Source organism: Semicossyphus pulcher, unplaced genomic scaffold (assembly GCF_022749685.1).
Source record: "Semicossyphus pulcher isolate SPU_LCO1_2020_fin unplaced genomic scaffold, fSemPul1.0.p SCAF_7, whole genome shotgun sequence".
Lineage (NCBI taxonomy): Eukaryota > Metazoa > Chordata > Actinopteri > Labriformes > Labridae > Semicossyphus > Semicossyphus pulcher.
This window is the reverse complement of record NW_027211748.1, coordinates 2096460-2116303: the sequence shown is the minus strand read 5'-3', so window position 1 is coordinate 2116303 and position 19844 is coordinate 2096460. Positions and strand designations below refer to the sequence as shown.

Here is a 19844-nt window from a genome sequence, read left to right as displayed (position 1 = left end):
TATTTTCTTCTGTTAATAAAAATAAAGTGCATCTGTACTTAAAAAAATACATCATACATTAGCAATCTCACACAGCAGATACGAAAGCATTCAGATTTCAAGTGTACCACACGTGCAGCATCTTTAAATCCATGAACAAGATGTGCAATAAAAGAAAAGACAAACTAATAAATAACAACATGGAAAATGAATGCTCAGTTCATCCTCATGCTCCAACTGAAGGTGGCGCTACACGAAACGTCAGAATTAACAAGGTGATTCATTTCATCCTCAGGAGACCAAGAACGTCTGTACAACGTTTCATATGAATCCATTCATCCATCCTTTGGCTCCAGTCCAATCCATGTGGACTAAAGAAGTGGACCAACAGACATTAGCATCAATAGAGGAACACTGCTAGGAAAATATAAAAGAAGAGACATTTATGTCGACATGAACATCAGAGGAAGACATGAGCTGTAATCTGATCCTGGTTCACAATTTGTTCAGCAGCACACAGGTTTTTGTATCAGTTGTTTTTACTGTGGGGGGAGGCAGCAGCTGGTACTTCATCTTTGGCTCTGGAACTAGACTGTTTGTTACAGGTAAGAATAAACATTTATCAATTATCTCAGTTTTTGTTGCTTAAGGCATTGCATGTTCAATTGTTATTGTCAGTGGACAATCTTTGCAGCCAAGCAGCTATTGTGACTAAAAATGTTCCTAACTTGTGAAAAGATGTTAAAATGTGACTGCACAGCTCAGGATGTTCTTTATTCTGCAGCCGATAAAACTGGTTCATAGTCTGAGTCTGACATAAGTTACAGATATCACTATTTAATGATATCAACTGTTCTTCTTTGATAACAAGATATCTTATTATATTATTATAATTGAATGTATGTCAGTGAACATAAATAAACAAGCTCTTATCGATAAATATGTTGAAAAGAATAATTAAATAAGTTTGAGACTGTAAATTTAACTTCACAACAACTGTATTTTATATGTCAGTTAATATTTGCACTTTTGTTCACTTTTACAGACTCTATAATCTTAACAATGTATTATTTGAAATTATCTATACTATCATATATAAAAAGTAGGAATAGTTTAAACCTTTATTTCATTTTACTAAACAAAAAAAATGTATACACATTTAACATTTCATAACATAAATTTAAAAACTATTAAAAATCTAATAAAATCATTATAAATGAATAGTTGTATTGATTTGTTTCTTTAGTAATTACAGTGGCTGTAACTAGACATCAAATGATGTGTTTTCTTACAAGGTAAATATGTAACTAATAATAATAAACCAAATCACCCACATATTTTATAATATTGTTTTTCATATTTGTATTGTTTATTTGATCTTTTCTTTAAGATCCTTGACAGTAACAATACTGCTGTTTACTAGCTTTGTACTTTTTATTCTGTTTCTATGTTCATTGTTTTCCTTGTATGTGTAAACGTTTACTTGGCAATAAACCTGATTGTGATTGTGAATGTGTGTGTGCTGCTTGTTGCTCGATCAAACTTCAGATGAGCAGGTGGTGAAGCCCGTGGTGAGCGTGTACCCGTCAGCACCCAGCGCCCACCTGGAGGGGAAGAGCTCCCTGCTGTGTGTGGCCTCAGCCATGTTTCCTCCTCTGGTCCAGTTCTCCTGGAAAAGACAAAAGGAGAATGGACGTCTGGAGGAGCTGCCCTCTGCTGACGGACGGCTGCTGAAGCTCAGAGAATCTGGATGTACTGCCTCCATCTTGTCCATCCATCAGCAAGAGATCAGCTCGTATGAATACCGCTGCTATGTGCAGCACGAGGGCAGCACGGTGGAGGCGCAGACAGAAACAGGTAATGAAGTCTTGGTGACTGTGTTTAGCACTGATTCAGCTTCATTTGGTGATGATGTCAGAGAGAGGAGAGGAGCAGAGAGCTGACATTTTGTATAACTCCTTTCCTGTTTCAGAAGATTCTACGCTTTCAACACCTTCTGTCCCGTCTCAGTACCAGGTGAAGCTGCTCCTGCTGCTGTACACGCTCCTGATAGTGAAGAGTCTGGTGTACTGCTGTGGACTCTTTGTGCTGACCATCCTCAGAAACAAGTGACCGTCCACCAACTGCACACATGCTGACTATTTTCTGTTTTTTTCTCATCATCATCTCATAAATCCATCTAATGTATCACTTTGATTATCAGTTAAAAATGTGAACATGTCTTCATTTTTGTAAAGGAAAAAGAAAAATATGATGGAATATAATGCTGTCAGGCTCTCAGGCGTTTTGTATTGCTTTCAAATATTTATCCTTCTGCAGATCAACTTTTATCATTTCATGTTGTCCTGCTGAGTCAACACACATGTAGGCATGATTTACTCTTACGCCTATTTGTAGTAAGCTTTTTAAATGTGTATGTGGCTAATATGCAGGTCAATGATGAATAATACATTTTCATGAATTCTTCAAATAAATTCATGAACCCCTGGACTTTAAAGGCTCGTGTTTCTCAGAAAGATTTCTGCTCACATTCGGCACACTCAAAACATATCCCTCATATCTGTGTTTAGGAATCATGTACATCTTAACTATGTCATTGAAGCTGACTGAAAACAAGAATACAACACATGTTCTAAAACTGTCAATTAAATGTACTGGAGTAAGAAGTACGAGACGATCCTGTGAGATGTACGTGAGAGAATAAAGCAGCTTAAAATGGAAACACTCATGTAAAGAACAAGTACCTCAGAGTTATACTCAAGTAACATTACTTTAGTAAATGTACTTAGTTACTTTCCACCACTGTAAGAATTAATGCTAAATTCTCTAGTCTGCTGGTTACAAGCTTTTGTGAGCAAACACTTAAAAAAGTTAACAGTAAATATTATCTATTCGCTCATTAGCTGCAGTTTTTATGTTTTTATTGTGGGGGATGCTCATTCAGAATTAGTGGGCGCACTGAGAAGCACCTTAAATGTGGGCTTATGTAAATCCCCCTTATTAATGTGCTGCACCAACCAGCCCTCATAGCGGCCGACCCACCAGGACATGTCCCAGTGGTCCCGACGGTCAGGCCGTCATTTTTTACACATATAATAATACATTTATTTTTTCATATACATTTGCATTACGAAATCGTTCACTTTCTGGTATATATTGTATTATTCAGTGTTTTACCTGTTCTGGTGTTTCTTTTTAATATCAGATGCTGAGTGTTGACAGACACTTGATGGACTGAAAAATCAAAGAGTTGTACGAAGCTGTCGATATACTTTCACACACTGCTCAGAATAAATGTACAGGAAGATATGAATATAAGCATACACCTAAACAAGGACCAAGAAGCTCAACAAAGATAAGACAAAGATAAACTTAGAATGAGTCAGTGTGTGTGGACCTGATTCATTGTCGAGTCTCTTTAACTATTGTGTCAGTGTAGATGTAAAGCTGTATGCTGATGACACTCTTGTTTACAGGCAAAAACAAACAGTAGAGCTGCTTTGAAGCTACAACTGCTCTGAAACCATTAGTGGCTTCATCAGTGGCGCTGAAGGCTTCATGTTTTTCATATTATTACAGTTTAATTTACATTAAATGCTTTGGTATACGTCGTGACTTTGCACAGACTGTCTTTCATGTTTCAATACAGAATCATAATCCGCTTTGCAAAGAAATTAAACATTCTTGTTATAACTGTATAATTATGAATTCACATATTAATTAAAACACTGTACATGTTACAAGTTGGGGTCAGGCTGGAGAAACGTCCTTTAAAGAATAAAAAAAACAATTCTGCATAGTTTAATCTTTATACACAATGAAATAAGTGGGTTTTTTTCCATCACAGGAAACCCTGATCTTACCCTGTACCTTCTGAACCCTTTAGGTCAAGTTCAGTTTTCAGGAGATTCACTTCTTGTCTTCACATGCTGTGTAGAAAAAGCCGTACGACATTTTCACATCATTGCACAAAACAAAAGCAGATTTATGTTTGTAAGTCGGGGGACAATAGAAGTGAGGCTTTAAAAAGCTTAATGCCACAATTATGTGCCATATAAGGACGGGCGTGTGTAGTACAGACTGCTACACTGATCAAACTGAAGCTACAACCTCATTCACAGCAGATCAGTGTGTTAGTGGGGTTACAGAGGTGACTCTGATTAAGATGGACAGACCACTGTGACAGATGTGATGATCTTTTTCATCAACAATAACCAGATTATGAGACCGACAGTGAGAAAGAATACAGCAGTTTCTTTTTTCAGGGGGTGAAACAACAAGGAGAGATGTTTGTCTCCGTATTTTATGCTTCTGCTTTTATGTTGTGTTGATCTAACCAATGATAACAAATGTGCAACATATTGTTGATATTTTTGTACAAATTATAGTCGAGGAGTCATGGTCAATTAAAAAACACTTTGAGGGCAAAACCTTTTTTGTTTCTTTAAATGTACTTTTTTTGGCCTTTTCTGCCTTTATTTAGAGAGAGAGGACAGGGGAGAGTGTCGGCTGAATAATCATATGAATAATAATATATTACATGAAAAGACACATCACCAGGCACATCTCTGAGCATCAAATATTGATGGTGATGGGTTCATAATACATGTAGATATAAGCCTGATGCGTCTCATGCAGACATATATATATATATATATATGTATGTATACATGCAGCATAAAGGACACAGCCAAATATACATTTAAAAACACACACACACAGCATGAGACGCTGTTGGCTGTGACAAAACATCAATATCTGTTTGTTTCTGCTGTTTCTCTCACACATTAATAACACAGATCAAAGCTGAGACAATGAGAACTGAGCGCAGACTAAACTTCCTGGAATGATTCTTTGTTTTCTTCTTCAACCACATTCAAATGTTGTAACTGTCATTGTGTTCTTCATGTGAAAAGCCTCAGTTAACGGTGAGAAGGCTGCAGAGCTGAAACCCACAGAGCTCGTCTGCTGCAAGAGAGGAAGTGTTGATAAGCTGCCAACAGTTTTTTATGAGTCTAATAACCACTGAGAAGAGAATCATATCTGCTGCTGTACACACTCATGGACTCCTCTCCCTCTCTCTACTTGTTTTTCTAACTGAACAGAGCTGATCCATGGTCATAGTTGATCAGGCCACACGGCTCTACATGCATAAAAATGTATGAGTCAAAACCTTGATGTGATCTGAACCGTGAGTTTTAACTGAATGTAGCGCAGAGACCAACAATGATGACCGACCTGAAGGTCACTTCCTCACATATAATGCTGAACACAATGAAGTATCACCTCCATCACTATTATTTTGGAGTTGCTTTGAGCTCTGTTATTTAAAATATAAAGACAAACTGCATCTTGTTTGCTGATTTAATGATTTCTGCTTGTCGTTTTGTCAAATCTCCTTTAATGGGAATAACTGTCAAACCTAAGCACACAAAGGTCAGGCTGTTGTTCCAGCTGTGACTCAGAGCACTTTGTTTAGTCTCAACAGACACGTCACACATTTATGTTGTTATATATTCTCCATTTTTAATTATAATAACTAATAATAATGATCTATGTTCTCTAAAATAATTTAAATTGTGGGATGTTTTATGTGAATTTATGCCCATTAGAATTTTTGGATGAAGCAGACAAGATGAAGCTGTTATTAAGAAAATTGACAGCAGTGTAGAAGTCAGTGTCAAAGTGAATATTGATCATTTTCAGTAACCATAGCAGCACAGATAATTCACACGAGTATCTCTGAATAAATACACAATATTAACCCTCAGACTTTAAAGGGATAGTGCAGAGTTTTTGAAGTTACACTGACTATAGAGAAGTACCTCATACAACCCCACTTCAAAAAATCCAAACAAACCTTTAAATGAGCGACAAAAAAACATCAAGTGAAGTCTTAAAATCATCCTCAGCTGTCTTTGAATATAAATGATGGATTCTATAAAAATGCATCATTATTTTCTTGTGTGTCTGGGGAAGGAGCCACATGCCTCCTGCTCTGATTGTGTGAGCGCAGAATTTTAAATAACATGACACCCCATGATTTATGATAAAAACTGTTGGAAGAATGACATCATATTGTTACTGTATCACCAGACAAACATGTGCGACATAACATATCTCTTCACAGTGTTAGATGGTTGTTCCATGAATAGATTCGTTCTTCCATCATGACTTTATCATCACAAGGTGGATTTCTGTGTTTGCTGCTGGTGCTGACATGGAGCATCAAAGAGAAAGACCACCACCATGTAGTGAGTCAGAGTAACTGCAGGTATATCATGATGATGCTCTTCCCTCAGTGCTGCTAAAACCACAGTGACATCTAGTGGATAAAAACACACAACAGTAAATGACTGCAGTTCAACAATAATTGTGACAAAGTGGCCAAAAGTCAGTGGAAGTCGCTCGAGGTTTCTGCCTGTTAAAAGGAAGTTTTTCTGCCAATGTGCCGAATATTGCTAAGTGCTACTCATGGTGATTCATGTTGGGCCTCTCTTTAAATAACATAACAAAGAGTCGGTCTAGACCTGCTCTTTTTGTAAAGTGTCTCAAGATAACTCTGGTTATGATTTGGCGCTATACAACAACTATACATTTGATTGATTTGATGACCATCTGATGGGTGTGGCAGCAGGCTCTCTTTTGGCGCTCAGGCATTTTCAGGACGGCTTTTGTCCCTCCTGGCCGATTCGGCTTGAATCGGGTTTCTCCATCTCTCTCTCTGGCTCAGCAGGAAGCTGAATCATCTTCATCTTCACCCCCCTTTCTCTGGCTGGGGTGAAGTCTGTGGCAGTTTTGCCAGACGTCGTTAGGGAGTGTCTTTTGTGCAAAGTCTCCTTTAAAGGTTGCTGGATTCGGCTTTTTCAACACGTTCAGTGCAGCACGGGATCAGCATGGTGATACTGGCGGCGTTCTGCGGCCCAGTACACAATAAGGCTGTTCTTGACGGCTAAGGACTTCGGGAGAGGTTCAGGCTGCATGAGCTGACAGCAGAACCTGGGACAGGCCATGTGGCCAACCCCCCCCCCCCCCCCCCAGGGGGGGAAGACAACTCAGAGGAGTCAGGAACAAGAGTAACAGGACAAGAGACAGGACGAAGAGCAGGAGAAGAGAGCGAGAGGAAGTTGCTTGCAGCTTTATAATCTTGGGACCAGAGGGGTCTGGTTTCTGTGGTCCCTCTCTAGCCACACCCATGAGGAGAAGGCTCTGAGATTGAGACTATTTATTTTAAAGCATTAAAATCAATATTGCCTACTTCACATAATTAATTCTTCCATATTTTGGGCTCTGTCAACTACAGAACGATACCAAACACTTTATATTAATTGTTGAATAAAACCTGTTGAAAAGAGATTAAATGAACTAAACACTTAAACAACAAGGTTGATGGCAACATCCATTATGATGACAAAAAGTATATACATGTACACGATTGCATATGCACAGGTAAACCTTTCTGCACATCACATGAATGGATCAAATGATCTCACTTGTCCACATGTGGTCTTCCTTTGTTAGCAGACAGACATGAGGAGGAGGTGTGATCAGGATGAGGAGAACTGCAGTTTCAGATTCACGTTAAAACAATTTTCACAGTATTAAAATATGTTAGCTCTGCATAACATTACTTTAAGTACATTCCAATTGCATAGGAGAATCAGTCACTTTAGTCCTTATATTCTCTGCAGAAAGGATGTGTCTGCATGTGAGTTATCTCCTGTGGAATGTGAGAAGGGTCGTGAACTTGGGGGATGGTTGGTACCTAAATTGACCATTTGTACAGCATTTGTCTTACAGACTCTGCATGTGTCTGTTCCAATGATCAGAATACTTTGTAAAAAGATGCAGAATTAAGGTCAAGGCGATTCACGCTACAACTGCTGCAAGGCTTTTAACATATAGCAAGAGAAGCGACCACATCACACCAGCCCTTGCTGCGCTTCTCGGCTTCCTGTGAGTTTGAGAATTGATTTCAAGGATTTATTGCTTGTTTTTAAAGCCTTAAGTGGCCAGGCTCCAGCCTGGGCACTACTAATGGTTACTAAATCTCCACTGGTCACTAAAGGTGACAGAGCCTTTGCAGTTCGCGCCCCACAGCTGTGGAACTCCCTGCCTGGAGATCTCAGGCAGGCAAACTCAGTATACAGTATGCTTTCACTATATGCCTTGTTTTAATTGGAAAGCACAGTGTAACTTGTTTTTGAAAAGTGCTGTATAAATAAAGTTATTATTATAATTATTGTTTTTTGCATGATCTAAATAAACCAGTACCAGATGTCGTCCCTCACCTTCTGGATTACTGACTACTGATGGAAAAATTCTTAGAGCCTGTAAAACCATCTTGAAGGTGAAAGTGAAATATATTATCAGAATGAAGAACTTATAATCTGTGTGAGAAACATATATCAAGTAGAATGTTTGAAATCAATGTGCTTCATGCTAAAAAATGATTGGTTTTACAGATTTGTAAAGATTCACTCTGACCTCTGGTCAGAAATAACCGTGTCACGAGTCAGATGTTTTCCAGACAGTAGCAAACAGTAGCAGGTTTTTTTTTATTAGAAACCAGACAACGCGGAAACTGGACATTTAATGGCTAAAAGTTCAGTTTCGTTGACACGGTTAAAAATAATCAGAGAATAGACGTAATATTAAAAAATGGGAGTTTCTGTGCATCTGTGAGCCCACACCAGGCGGGGCGTCCTCAGGGAACAGAAGATCAGGCTGTGTGAATGCCTATTCAGTCTCTATTGCCCGGGCTCCGATTCTGGTTGTATTGTGGTTCTGTTTTTGGACTCAATAAAACTTTGTATCAGATCCTGCTTTTTCTCGTCTCATTTTTGAGTGACTTCGGTTACTTTTGAATCGGTTTTTGTATCCAGATTTTAGATACGTATAGAGTTTAAATTGTCAGTGTTTGGAGAGGCCCAGGCCTCATCTGGCCCTTGGTCTGAGGCCTTTTTTGACACGACACTACCACAGTTTGTCTGCCTGGGCAGTGATAAAGGGATGGTTCGGTTTGATTGAAGTGGGGTTGTATGAGATACTTATCACTAGTAAGTGTACTACATACAGTGGATGCCAGTCAGCACGGCCTCGGTGTTTAGAAACCGGCCGGAGTGCCGGCACGTAAGCTAGGCTATATGCCTCTGCAGATAGGGTCACTTTCACACGTCATTTGTCCATATAAGGACGTCTCACCTAAAAATCAATAGTGTTATTGATTGTATGCTATATAATTCACCGCGTTTTACTTTTCAGTAAGAAAAGTCTTTGTGTGGACCGCAACACATACGTGTTCCTACGCCTGCAGCGTACAGTGTCGGATCAGCTGTTTGTAGAAGAGACAACAAACTAAAGAAAATATAATATTATGGAAACGACAAAGTGCCGCTCACGGTGGGGACAACACTTGTAGCAGTTTCACCTGAAAGCAGATCAGAAATGAAAACCTTAGTTTCATCCTGACTTGATTATTGTAACTTGTTGCACTAAAAGTAGAACATGTGAGCATACAGCACCAATTTAACTTCATTTGCTCCTTATCAATGTCTGATAGGACTTTTTGTGGTTCAGATGGATGAATGGCCTCGCTCCTTCACACCTGTCTGACCTCATAGCCGTATACATCCTGTGCTCTATGCTGTCAGAATACAGGGTTCCTGTCTGTCCTCAGAGTTAAACAGGAGTCAGCTGGCTACGTCAGGAATAACCTCCCTGCTGACATCAGACAGTCTGACTGAGTTGAGGCTTTAAAATCCAAACTTTAAACTTTTCTCCTGAACTTTCAATAAGAATGTTTTCATTAAGTATGACATCATCAGGTGTTTTGGATCAGGATCTGTGTCCTCCTGTAGATTCTTCTCCTCTCTCTTATTCCACCTTAAAGGGCTTTGAGGGGAGTTTTCCACATGTCAATCAAGGCTTTACAAATGTGAAAGGCAGAGTCTAGAAACAGTAATATAGCATCAGTAATGGTAGTAGAAGCAGTTGTAGTCCTATTGAAAGTAGCAGTAGAGTTCGGAACAGTGTGTGTGCAGACACTAGGGGGAGGCAGTGTGAAGGTTTTAATCTGCACTGAACAGACAGCAGTACTGTTATATACACTGTAATACCAGCTGATAACTGCAGGGAACTACATGAAGACAATTCAATACATGTTGTATAAAATCTTCTATGATATTATTATAACATAAATCAGAGTTCATTTAGTTTTCGCTCAGTCAGGACATTTGGTTGTGTCCTGAAAACAGCTGAAAATGTAGATACAGGTTTGTCTTTGATATCAACTTCTATAGAGGAGAAACTCAATCAGTATATATGAATGAAAACTACAACAGGTCACTTGTGTGTTTAACTTTATTTAAGTGTCAACTGTTATCAACTGTTTAATTAAATATTCTAATATTAATTAGTATATGAAATTAGAGTTAAACAACACGTTCAGATAATAATGGAACTAAACAAGAACTCTTTTACTTTTGTTTTTTGTATTGAAACATTTAAAACTGAACTTTTTATCACACAATGAACCCAGCAGCAGCATTAATAATTAATAAGGCAGCGCTAAATATTTATATAGTATTAATATGAAGCATATTTGATAGTGAACATAATTAAATTGTGTTTCAATCCTCTTATTGAAATTAAAATGTAGCTGACAAATAGTGTTAAAGAACATTTAGAGTATTTTTGTTGTTCATGTTTTGTCCTTTGTGTAAATGACATTTAAAACATATGGAAGCAATAGTGGGATAATTAGTGTTTTATGAGTGTTTTCATTGCAGTTTAATGTGTGTAATAAAGATCTTCACACAAACATGAGACAGAAACAAAGATCAGATCTGTCAGGGAGCAGACTGAGGACTGAACTGAAGACTAAAGACAGAAAAACAAAGAGAAATGAAGAAAGACTTGATGACTCGACTATGAAAGACACCTGGGCTGCGTTTGAAAAGTCCTCTCTGCTCAGAGTTTCTAACTGAGTGAAACGAGCTGGAAGTGTTGAAGAGGCCGCCATGATAAGAGCTGTTTGTCTTCTCTTCAGAAACAGACGTTTAAAGATTGAACTCAAACTTTAAACTTTCTACATCAAAGATACAAAATAAATGTTTCTGCCTTGAATTAAATATTTTCACTCTTAAAATCAGTGTTTGTAATTGTTCGTCTTTCTTATGCACCTGAAGTCATTCTAACTCCGTCAGCTCCTCAGCTCCGCCCCCTCTCCCCTTTAAACCTCAGACTCTTCTGAAACCACACAGCAGCTTTGAACAAGCTGTCAATCATCAACAAGGCCTGATCTGCCTGCTGCAGGGGCTGATGGGAGATCTGAGGACCTGTTAGAAACCACGAGGCCCTCGTCTGATCTCACAGCTCGTCCTGGTTCTTCTCAGATTCACCAGAGGAAACACTGCTGCACAAAATGCTTCTCCTCCCAGCTGCAGCTCTGTGCTGTGTGTGTTCAGGTGAGTGTTTCCAGCCAATCAGGAGCCAACAAACTCACCCTGTCTCCTTGAAGTGACATTAATGTGTTTAACTATTTAACTATGTACTGTTGAAGTATACGTGTCATTATTAAGTGATAGGGCTGAACAACCGGCACACTGACCTTAATCTGTTTCTCTACAGCGCTGGTTGCCATGGCAGCAGAGCTCAAACAGGACAGTTTATCATTGACCAGGAAAGTTGGAGAAGAAGTCTCCTTCAGCTGTGGAGGCACTGACCAGTGTAGTGGCTCTTATGTGTACTGGTACCAGAAGAGAGACACAGAAACATTCAGAAGGATTCTAGATATTAGCAGGACTAGTGGTGCAATAGATAAAAGCTACAATCATCCTCAGAGAGATGATTTCTCAGCTGTGAATAAACAGAACGGCTGGGAGTTGCAGATCCAGAAGGTTAAACTCTCTCATTCAGCCTCCTACTACTGCTCCTGTGATGTTCCCACAGTGAGAAATGATGCGAGCAGCCTGAACAAAAACCAGCAGATGAACAGATGTCAGATAATGTTCGTGACAGGAAGACAGCAGAAACCACAGCCCAGGTTCACATATTTCACCTCCATTACAAACAGAACAAACTGAGGAGTTCACTTTTTAACCTGTGTCAGAATTATATTTATTATCATGTCTTTATTTATATTCTCAGATATTCCAGCAGGTTTATTGTTCCCACAATGAGGACAAAACTGGACAAAATCAGAAACACAATGTAACAAAATAAAGACACAAAAATAAGTCTTAACTAAATGAAAACAGACTGTGGATGAAAAATTAGATTAACAAAATATTACATAAAAAATATGACTGAAATGTTTGTTTCTTAATCCATTTGACAGATAAAAATCTTGTGTTTCGTTGTGCTGCTGGAATAAAGTCCTTCCTCCCTCTCTATACTAATCACTTGTTGATTGTTTGGTTGCTATAAGAAAAAGCTCGGCCTGAATCGCCCCCCTTTGACAAATTAAAGGTAAAGGTGAAACATTTCCCACGATGCAACTCATTTCTCCATAGCAACCCCACACACATTACCATGATTGGTTCCTTACACATGTGACGTATGACCCCATGCCTGTCTGAATGTTTCTGACAGACTCAGCCATGACTGTTGACTTTTTACATGGCTTCAGAAATGTCTTCAACATGTTGATGAAAACAGCACATAGATGTGTTAGAAATGTTTTATACTAGATTTTCACTGGGGGGGAGGGGGTCTTTGTGTAATTGAAGTTGGACTGGTCATCAGTTGTGCCAGTAGGCATCCCTGGCTGTCACACAGACTGATGCAATGAAAAAACAAACATGAACACATCTTAGACACATCAAACTCCTCAGAGTTACAAGTATCATGAAGGCTTCTGCTTGAGGCTCTGTGTGTGTTCCAATTAAACAGTGAGGAGATGATCTTCATCATCCTCTCATTGATAGATGATATCGTATTGAGACTATCTCTCCACTCCTTTACATATTCCATATGGGGAATGATCCCCCTGCCGTCAGAGTACGTATCCCTATTCCGATGTATTGCTTGCAGTCCCCGCAAGCTCACGCGCCTGGGGTCACCCTGGTTGTATTTAGCCCTGAAGGCCGGCTAACAGCAGGTTGAACACCTCGACTCCCTGTCAGGCTGGCATCTCTCTGCCTCCAGTGAGGGTGACTAATACGTGATACGGACTTATTTCCCAAGGTCCTCGCGAGCTAACACGTCTGATGGGGTCACGTGTTGAGCGCAGGCCCTGAAAGCTGGCTAACAGCTGGTTGAACGCCTTGACTTCCCATCAGGCTGGGGTCTCTCTTCCTCCAGTGGAAATACACAATTCCCTGTGTATTGCTGGGGCCAGCTAAAGGTCTGAGTAAAGGGTCCAGTAGGGGAAGGGAAATGCAATACCGATGTATTGCAGACGGTGTTTGGAAGCTAACGCGTCCACAATGCCAGCGTAACGTGGCCTTTAGGGATGGGCGATATCAAACTTTTTTAATTCGATACGATTCCAATACTTTTTGTTACAATTTGAACGATACCGATACTGATTGTTTCTGAAATGGGTCTGTGATTTCTCAAAATAATTGTCTTTTATTTTAATTTAAAAATCACTGGACTGAAAGGCAAATCATATGCATCATACTGACCATTGATAACACTTCTTACAAAAGCAAACATGAGTACAATTAAATCAAAATGTTTGTGCTCATGAGTTAATCAAAATGTTTAGATTTACTGATTAACTATAGTGATGCTTTTATTCTGATTACCCTCATATCACAATGCAATTGTGATGATGATGTTGGCCTGAAAAGGTTATGAAGCAGTATTCATTTTGGCAGGTATTTTATAGATCTCTAGTGTATAGATGATCTTCATCACTCTCTCAGTGTATAGATGATCTTCATCACTCTCTCAGCGTATAGATGATCTTCATCACTCTCTCAGTGTATAGATGATCTTCATCACTCTCTCAGCGTATAGATGATCTGCTATATTTAAAGTAAATATTCTCTGAAGCAATCAGGAAACAATGAAAGGAGGAAGACAGGAAGGGGTCAGATTTCTTGCATCACTCGCTGAATGCACTGCTGTAACTTCAATCAATCAATCAAATCAATCAAATTGAATTAGTATAGAACCCCATTGACTTTGGGCGTTCCGCATACAGTGGTGTGTCCCTGTGAGGACCGTTAAACTCCGACACCCACTGCCATAGGTCTGTGCTTCCACTTTTATAGTAGTTTGTTTATTAATTTCGCCACCATCTGTTCAACTGTTATTTTGTGGGTGTTTTGGTTTTGTGCATTTTGGTGTGGTTAATTAGGTTTATTCTGGGCATATTGTGTTTTGTCATTATTTCTTTATTTACATTAAGTTCCCTTATTTACCTTTGTTTCAAATGCATGAGTGTGTTTATTTGCATTAGTTTATTCGTGCGCATTTAGTTTATTTACATTAGTTTCATTTGCATGAGTGTGTTTATTTGTATTTTACTTGTAACCCGTCTCTTGCCAGTCAAATCAATCAAATTTTATTTGTATAGCGCCAAATCATAACCAGAGTTATCTCAAGACACTTTACAAAAAGAGCAGGTCTAGACCGACTCTTTGTAATGTTATTTAAAGAGAGGCCCAACATGAATCACCATGAGTAGCACTTAGCAATATTCAGCACATTGGCAAGGAAAAACTTCCTTTTAACAGGCAGAAACCTCGAGCAGAACCAGACTCATGTTGAACAGCCATCTGCCTCGACTGGATGGGCCGAGAATGGGATAGAAGGAGATGCAGGATAGAGACAGGCAAAGAGAGCAACAACAACATATGTTCTTGTTACATGAACAACAACAGGTAATACATACTTATGGTTACAATGCCAATAATAGTGGTAGACTAGTGTGAAAATTAGCGAAAAAATAAATTAGCGCGAGAAGCAGAGTAATGACAAAGGCTGTGGTAATAGTAATTGTAACAGTTGGAGTTAACAGGTCAACTATTAGCATTAGCAGCAACAATAATGATACTATGGGGAAGGCTGATGTTATTAGTTGTTGCAGTCGAGCAGATCCACAGCAGCAGGTGGTCTGCAGCAACGATCCCCAGGAACCTTCAAGACAAGGGAGCACAAGAACTCCTGGGAAGATATGTGGTTAGTAATGTTAATGGGACCAGAAGATACAGAGTTAATGAGCTGCATTAATATGACAGAGAGAGAGAGAGAGAGAGAGAGAGAGAGAGAGAGAGAGAGAGAGAGAGAGAGAGAGAGAGAGAGAGAGAGAGAGACTTCACTGCTAATAACGTGATGTTATGGTTCAACAACTTTACATATATTTGGGTGAGAATTTATTTCGTCGTGAATATCATCTGGTAAATGATTCAAGGGGTTGTGCTTAACAGCTGATATAAATCCCAAACCTTTGTCACTGCTGCTGAACACAACAGACATCCTGGATCCAAAACGTTACAGGGTGGTGCAAAGTCAACTGTTTATAGAAAAGTACATTTCAGTGCATCAAAGTTCGGCTTAATATCTTAAATAACAAAACACATAAACTGGATGGATGGTTTTAGTTGTGCCATTTAAAGATAATCTAAACATAGCATGGACGAGTGCAAAGTGAACTTAAAAACAGATTCTTACACAGAAGAAATGTCAGAGCTCCAGTCGAGACTGTCTGAATGCTCTGTGGAATAGATCTGTAACAGCATCACTTGTTGTTCATTCAGACTGCCACCTTACACCAACAGTTGCTTATTACACTAAACACAAAATACAGCTGAGCCTGACTGACAGGTAAAGTGAACTTTCTAGTGGTTTAATTTACACGGTCAATATTACAAATCATACATTTGCCTCTAGTGGCTTTACAATCTGTACAACACAACATGCAGCATCATTAGATCCATGAACAAGATGTGCAATAAAAGAAAAGACAAACTAACAAAATAACAAAATGGAAAATGAATGCTCAGTTCATCCTCATGCTCCAACTGACTAACTCCTAGCATCAATAGAGGAACACTGCTAGGAAAATATCAAAGAAGAGACATTTATGTCGACATGAACATCAGAGGAAGACATGAGCTGTAATCTGATCCTGGTTCACAATTTGTTCAGCAGCACACAGGTTTTTGTATCAGTTGTTTTCACTGTGTGGGGAGGCAGCAGCTGGTACTTCATCTTTGGCTCTGGAACTAGACTGTTTGTTACAGGTAAGAATAAACATTTATTGTCTTCAGTTGTTTATTGAACAAGTCTGAAATGTGTTTTTAATTTGTTTTTGCTGCTTGAGACATTCCATGTTAAATGAGTATAATTGGTGGATATTTTCTGCAGCCATGCAGCTATTGTGACTAAAAATGTTCCTAACTTGTGAAAAGATGTTAAAATGTGACTGAACAGCTCAGGATGTTCTTTATTCTGCAGCCGATAAAACTGGTTCATAGTCTGAGTCTGATATAAGCAATGTTACAGATATCACTATTTAATGTTCTCTGTTATTCAGCAACTACTGTTCTTTGGTAACAAAAAGAATCAGCTCAAATCTTGAAATATGTTGTAAAAAATTATTCAATCATTCTGGTATTTATATGTCCAAAAATAAAACTACCACACTTTTTCTCGCTTATATATTTCTATAGCTTCACAAAGAAAGGCACAAATGTTAAAATATCAATACTTTTACAGACTTTATAATCTTAACGTGATTTTATGTTTAAAACTCTGCTCGGGAATCATTTAAAACTTTATTTCATATTAAAAATCACAGTAAACTTTATTCACATTTCATAACATAATTAAAATACTGTTAATAAAAATCATTATGAAGTGATTGTTGTATTGATTTGTTTCTTTAGTATTAACCTGTAAATATTTAATGCTAGTGAAATGATCATAATGTTTTCTGTCAAGGTCAATATGTAACTAATAATAATGAGCACAATATCACTATTACAGAAATAAATGTTTTTATTCTCAGAAAATACATTTCATGAATATATTAAATTGCATTTTGTCATTATTTGATACCTTAATTTTATTTGTATTAAAATGTTCTTTCATTTTTAATAATCATATTTTCGTAATGTTTTATATAAATGTTTTAATTTGAAAATCTTAAAGAAAATTGATGCTTAGAGCAAAGTACGTGTACAACATGTTGATATATTGTAATAATGACTAATTACTATTATCATGCTTGTGTTTCACATATACCATATGTGACATTAAATAATAAATGTGTTTGCTAAGAGATTAATACAGTTCATGATCTATAATTGGAGCTGTGTTGATGAGTGATTTAGAGACCACAGTCCATGTAGTTTTCAGGATCAGACTGAATGCAGTGCTGGAAGCTGCTGGTGACTGTGTGAATACACATATTTTATATAATGTTGTTTTTCATATTTGTATTGTTTATTTGATCTTTTCTTTAAGATCCTTGACAGTAACAATACTGCTGTTTACTCGCTCTGACTTTTTATTCTGTTTCTATGTTCATTGTTTTCCTTGTATGTGTAAACATTTACTTGGCAATAAACCTGATTGTGATTGTGAATGTGTGTGTGCTGCTTGTTGCTCGATCAAACTTCAGATGAGCAGGTGGTGAAGCCCGGGGTGAGCGTGTACCCGGCAGCACCCAGAGCCCAACTGGAGGGGAAGAGCTTCCTGCTGTGTGTGGCCTCAGCCATGTTTCCTCCTCTGGTCCAGTTCTCCTGGAAAAGACAAAAGGAGAATGGACGTCTGGAGGAGCTGCCCTCTGCTGACGGACGGCTGCTGAAGCTCAGAGAGTCTGGATGTACTGCCTCCATCTTGTCCATCCATCAGCAAGAGATAAGCTCGTATGAATACCGCTGCTACGTGCAGCACGAGGGCGGCAGGGTGGAGGCGCAGACAGAAACAGGTAATGAAGGCTTGGTGACTGTGTTCAGCACTGATTCAGCTTCATTTGGTGATGATGTCAAAGAGAGGAGAGGAGCAGAGAGCTGACATTTTGTATAACTCCTTTCCTGTTTCAGAAGGTTCTACGCTTTCAACACCAGGACCCTCACCCTCACTTCCACCATCACCTCCACCATCACTTCCACCATCACTTCCAACCTCACTTCCACCATCACTTCCACCAGCCCCTTCTGTCCCGTCTCAGTACCAGGTGAAGCTGCTCCTGCTGCTGTACACGCTGCTGATAGTGAAGAGTCTGGTGTACTGCTGTGGACTCTTTGTGCTGACCATCCTCAGAAACAAGTGACCGTCCACCAACTGCACACATGCTGACTATTTTCTGCTCACCTTTTCTCACCATCATCTCATAAATCCATCTCATGTATCACTTTGATTATCAGTTAAAAATGTAAATCATGAATATATATTCAATGATTGTTCCATGTTTACTGATGCACTGTAAGTTTGCATTACTAAGAGCAGATTTTGTAGTATAGTGCTAATCTGATTGTGTACATTATCTCTGCTTAATAAACTTCATTTGTATAATCGTTCACTTTCTGGTATATATTGTATTATTCAGTGTTTTACCTGTTCTTGTATTTCTTTTTAATATCAAATGCTGAGTGTTGACAGACACTTGATGGACTGAAAAATCAAAGAGTTGTACGAAGCTGTCGATATACTTTCAACCACTACTCAGAATAAATGTACAGGTAGATATGAACATGAGCATACACCTAAACAAGGACCAAGAAGCTCAACAAAGATAAGACAAAGATAAACTTAGAATGAGTCAGTGTGTGGATTGCCACCTGATTCATTGTTGAGTCTCTTTAACTATTGTGTCAGTGTGGATGTAAAGCTGTTCGCTTCAACTGCTCTGAAACCATTAGTGGCTTCATCAGTGGAGCTGAAGGCTTCATGTTTTTCATATTATTACAGTTTGAGATTAAATGCTTTGGTATACGTCGTGACTTTGCATAGACTGTCTTTTATGTTTCAATACAGAATCATAAACTGCTTTGCAAAGAAATTCAAAATGTATAATTATTAATAAGGAGTCATGGTCATTTAAAAAACACTTTGAGGGCAAAACCTTTTTTGTTTCTTTAAATGTACTTTTTTTGGCCTTTTCTGCCTTTATTTAGAGAGAGAGGACAGTGGAGAGTGTCGGCTGAGAGAGAGAGGGGATGACACGCGATGTAACTGCTGAGCTTAACAGGCGATGACTGAGGACTCCAGAAACACCAACATATTACAATTGTTTCATGTTCTAAAAATCTGAAAAGGGAATGTAAATAATCAATAATCATATGAATAATGATATATTACATGAAAAGGCACATCACCAGGCACAGCTCTGAATTAATGATGGTGATGGGTTCATAATATATTTAGATGTAAGCCCGATGCGTCTCATGCAGACATATATATATATATATATATATGTATGTATACATGCAGCATAAAGGAAACAGCCAAATATGCATTTAAAAACACACACACACAGTATGAGACACTGTTGGCTGTGACAAAACATCAATATTTGTTTGTTTCTGCTGTTTCTGTTTTATTATTATTGTTATTTATTTTCTACCAACACACTACGAGCTAATAAGCAGTGTGAGAGCAGACTGCAGGGGCTGAACGTGTCTCCTTTCTTCAGTGTCTCAGCTCTGAGTTCATTATTTCTGCTGTTTCTCTCACACATTAATAACACAGATCAAAGCTGAGACAATGAGAACTGAGCGCAGACTAAACTTCCTGGAATGATTCTTTGTTTTCTTCTTCAACCACATTCAAATGTTGTAACTGTCATTGTGTTCTTAATGTGAAAAGCCTCAGTTAACGGTGAGAAGGCTGCAGAGCTGAAACCCACAGAGCTCGTCTGCTGCAAGAGAGGAAGTGTTGATAAGCTGCCAACAGTTTTTTAT

General features: G+C 38.5%; 2 protein-coding genes across 2 annotated transcripts; both read left to right on the top strand.

The window, feature by feature from the left end:
• Positions 1-451: 451 nt before the first annotated feature.
• LOC138611149 (uncharacterized) lies at positions 452-2150 on the top strand. Its single transcript, XM_069684118.1, has 3 exons — positions 452-584; positions 1528-1884; positions 1919-2150. Exons 1-3 carry the CDS (start codon positions 452-454, stop codon positions 2089-2091), a joined length of 663 nt encoding a protein of 220 aa, XP_069540219.1. The 3' UTR covers positions 2092-2150.
• A 9254-nt stretch (positions 2151-11404) lies between these two features.
• LOC138611719 (immunoglobulin lambda-1 light chain-like) lies at positions 11405-18472 on the top strand. The gene is made up of 5 exons (XM_069684927.1): positions 11405-11447; positions 11611-11916; positions 16128-16178; positions 17561-17869; positions 17985-18472. Exons 1-5 carry the CDS (start codon positions 11405-11407, stop codon positions 18212-18214), a joined length of 939 nt encoding a protein of 312 aa, XP_069541028.1. The 3' UTR covers positions 18215-18472.
• The last annotated feature ends 1372 nt before the right edge of the window (positions 18473-19844 follow it).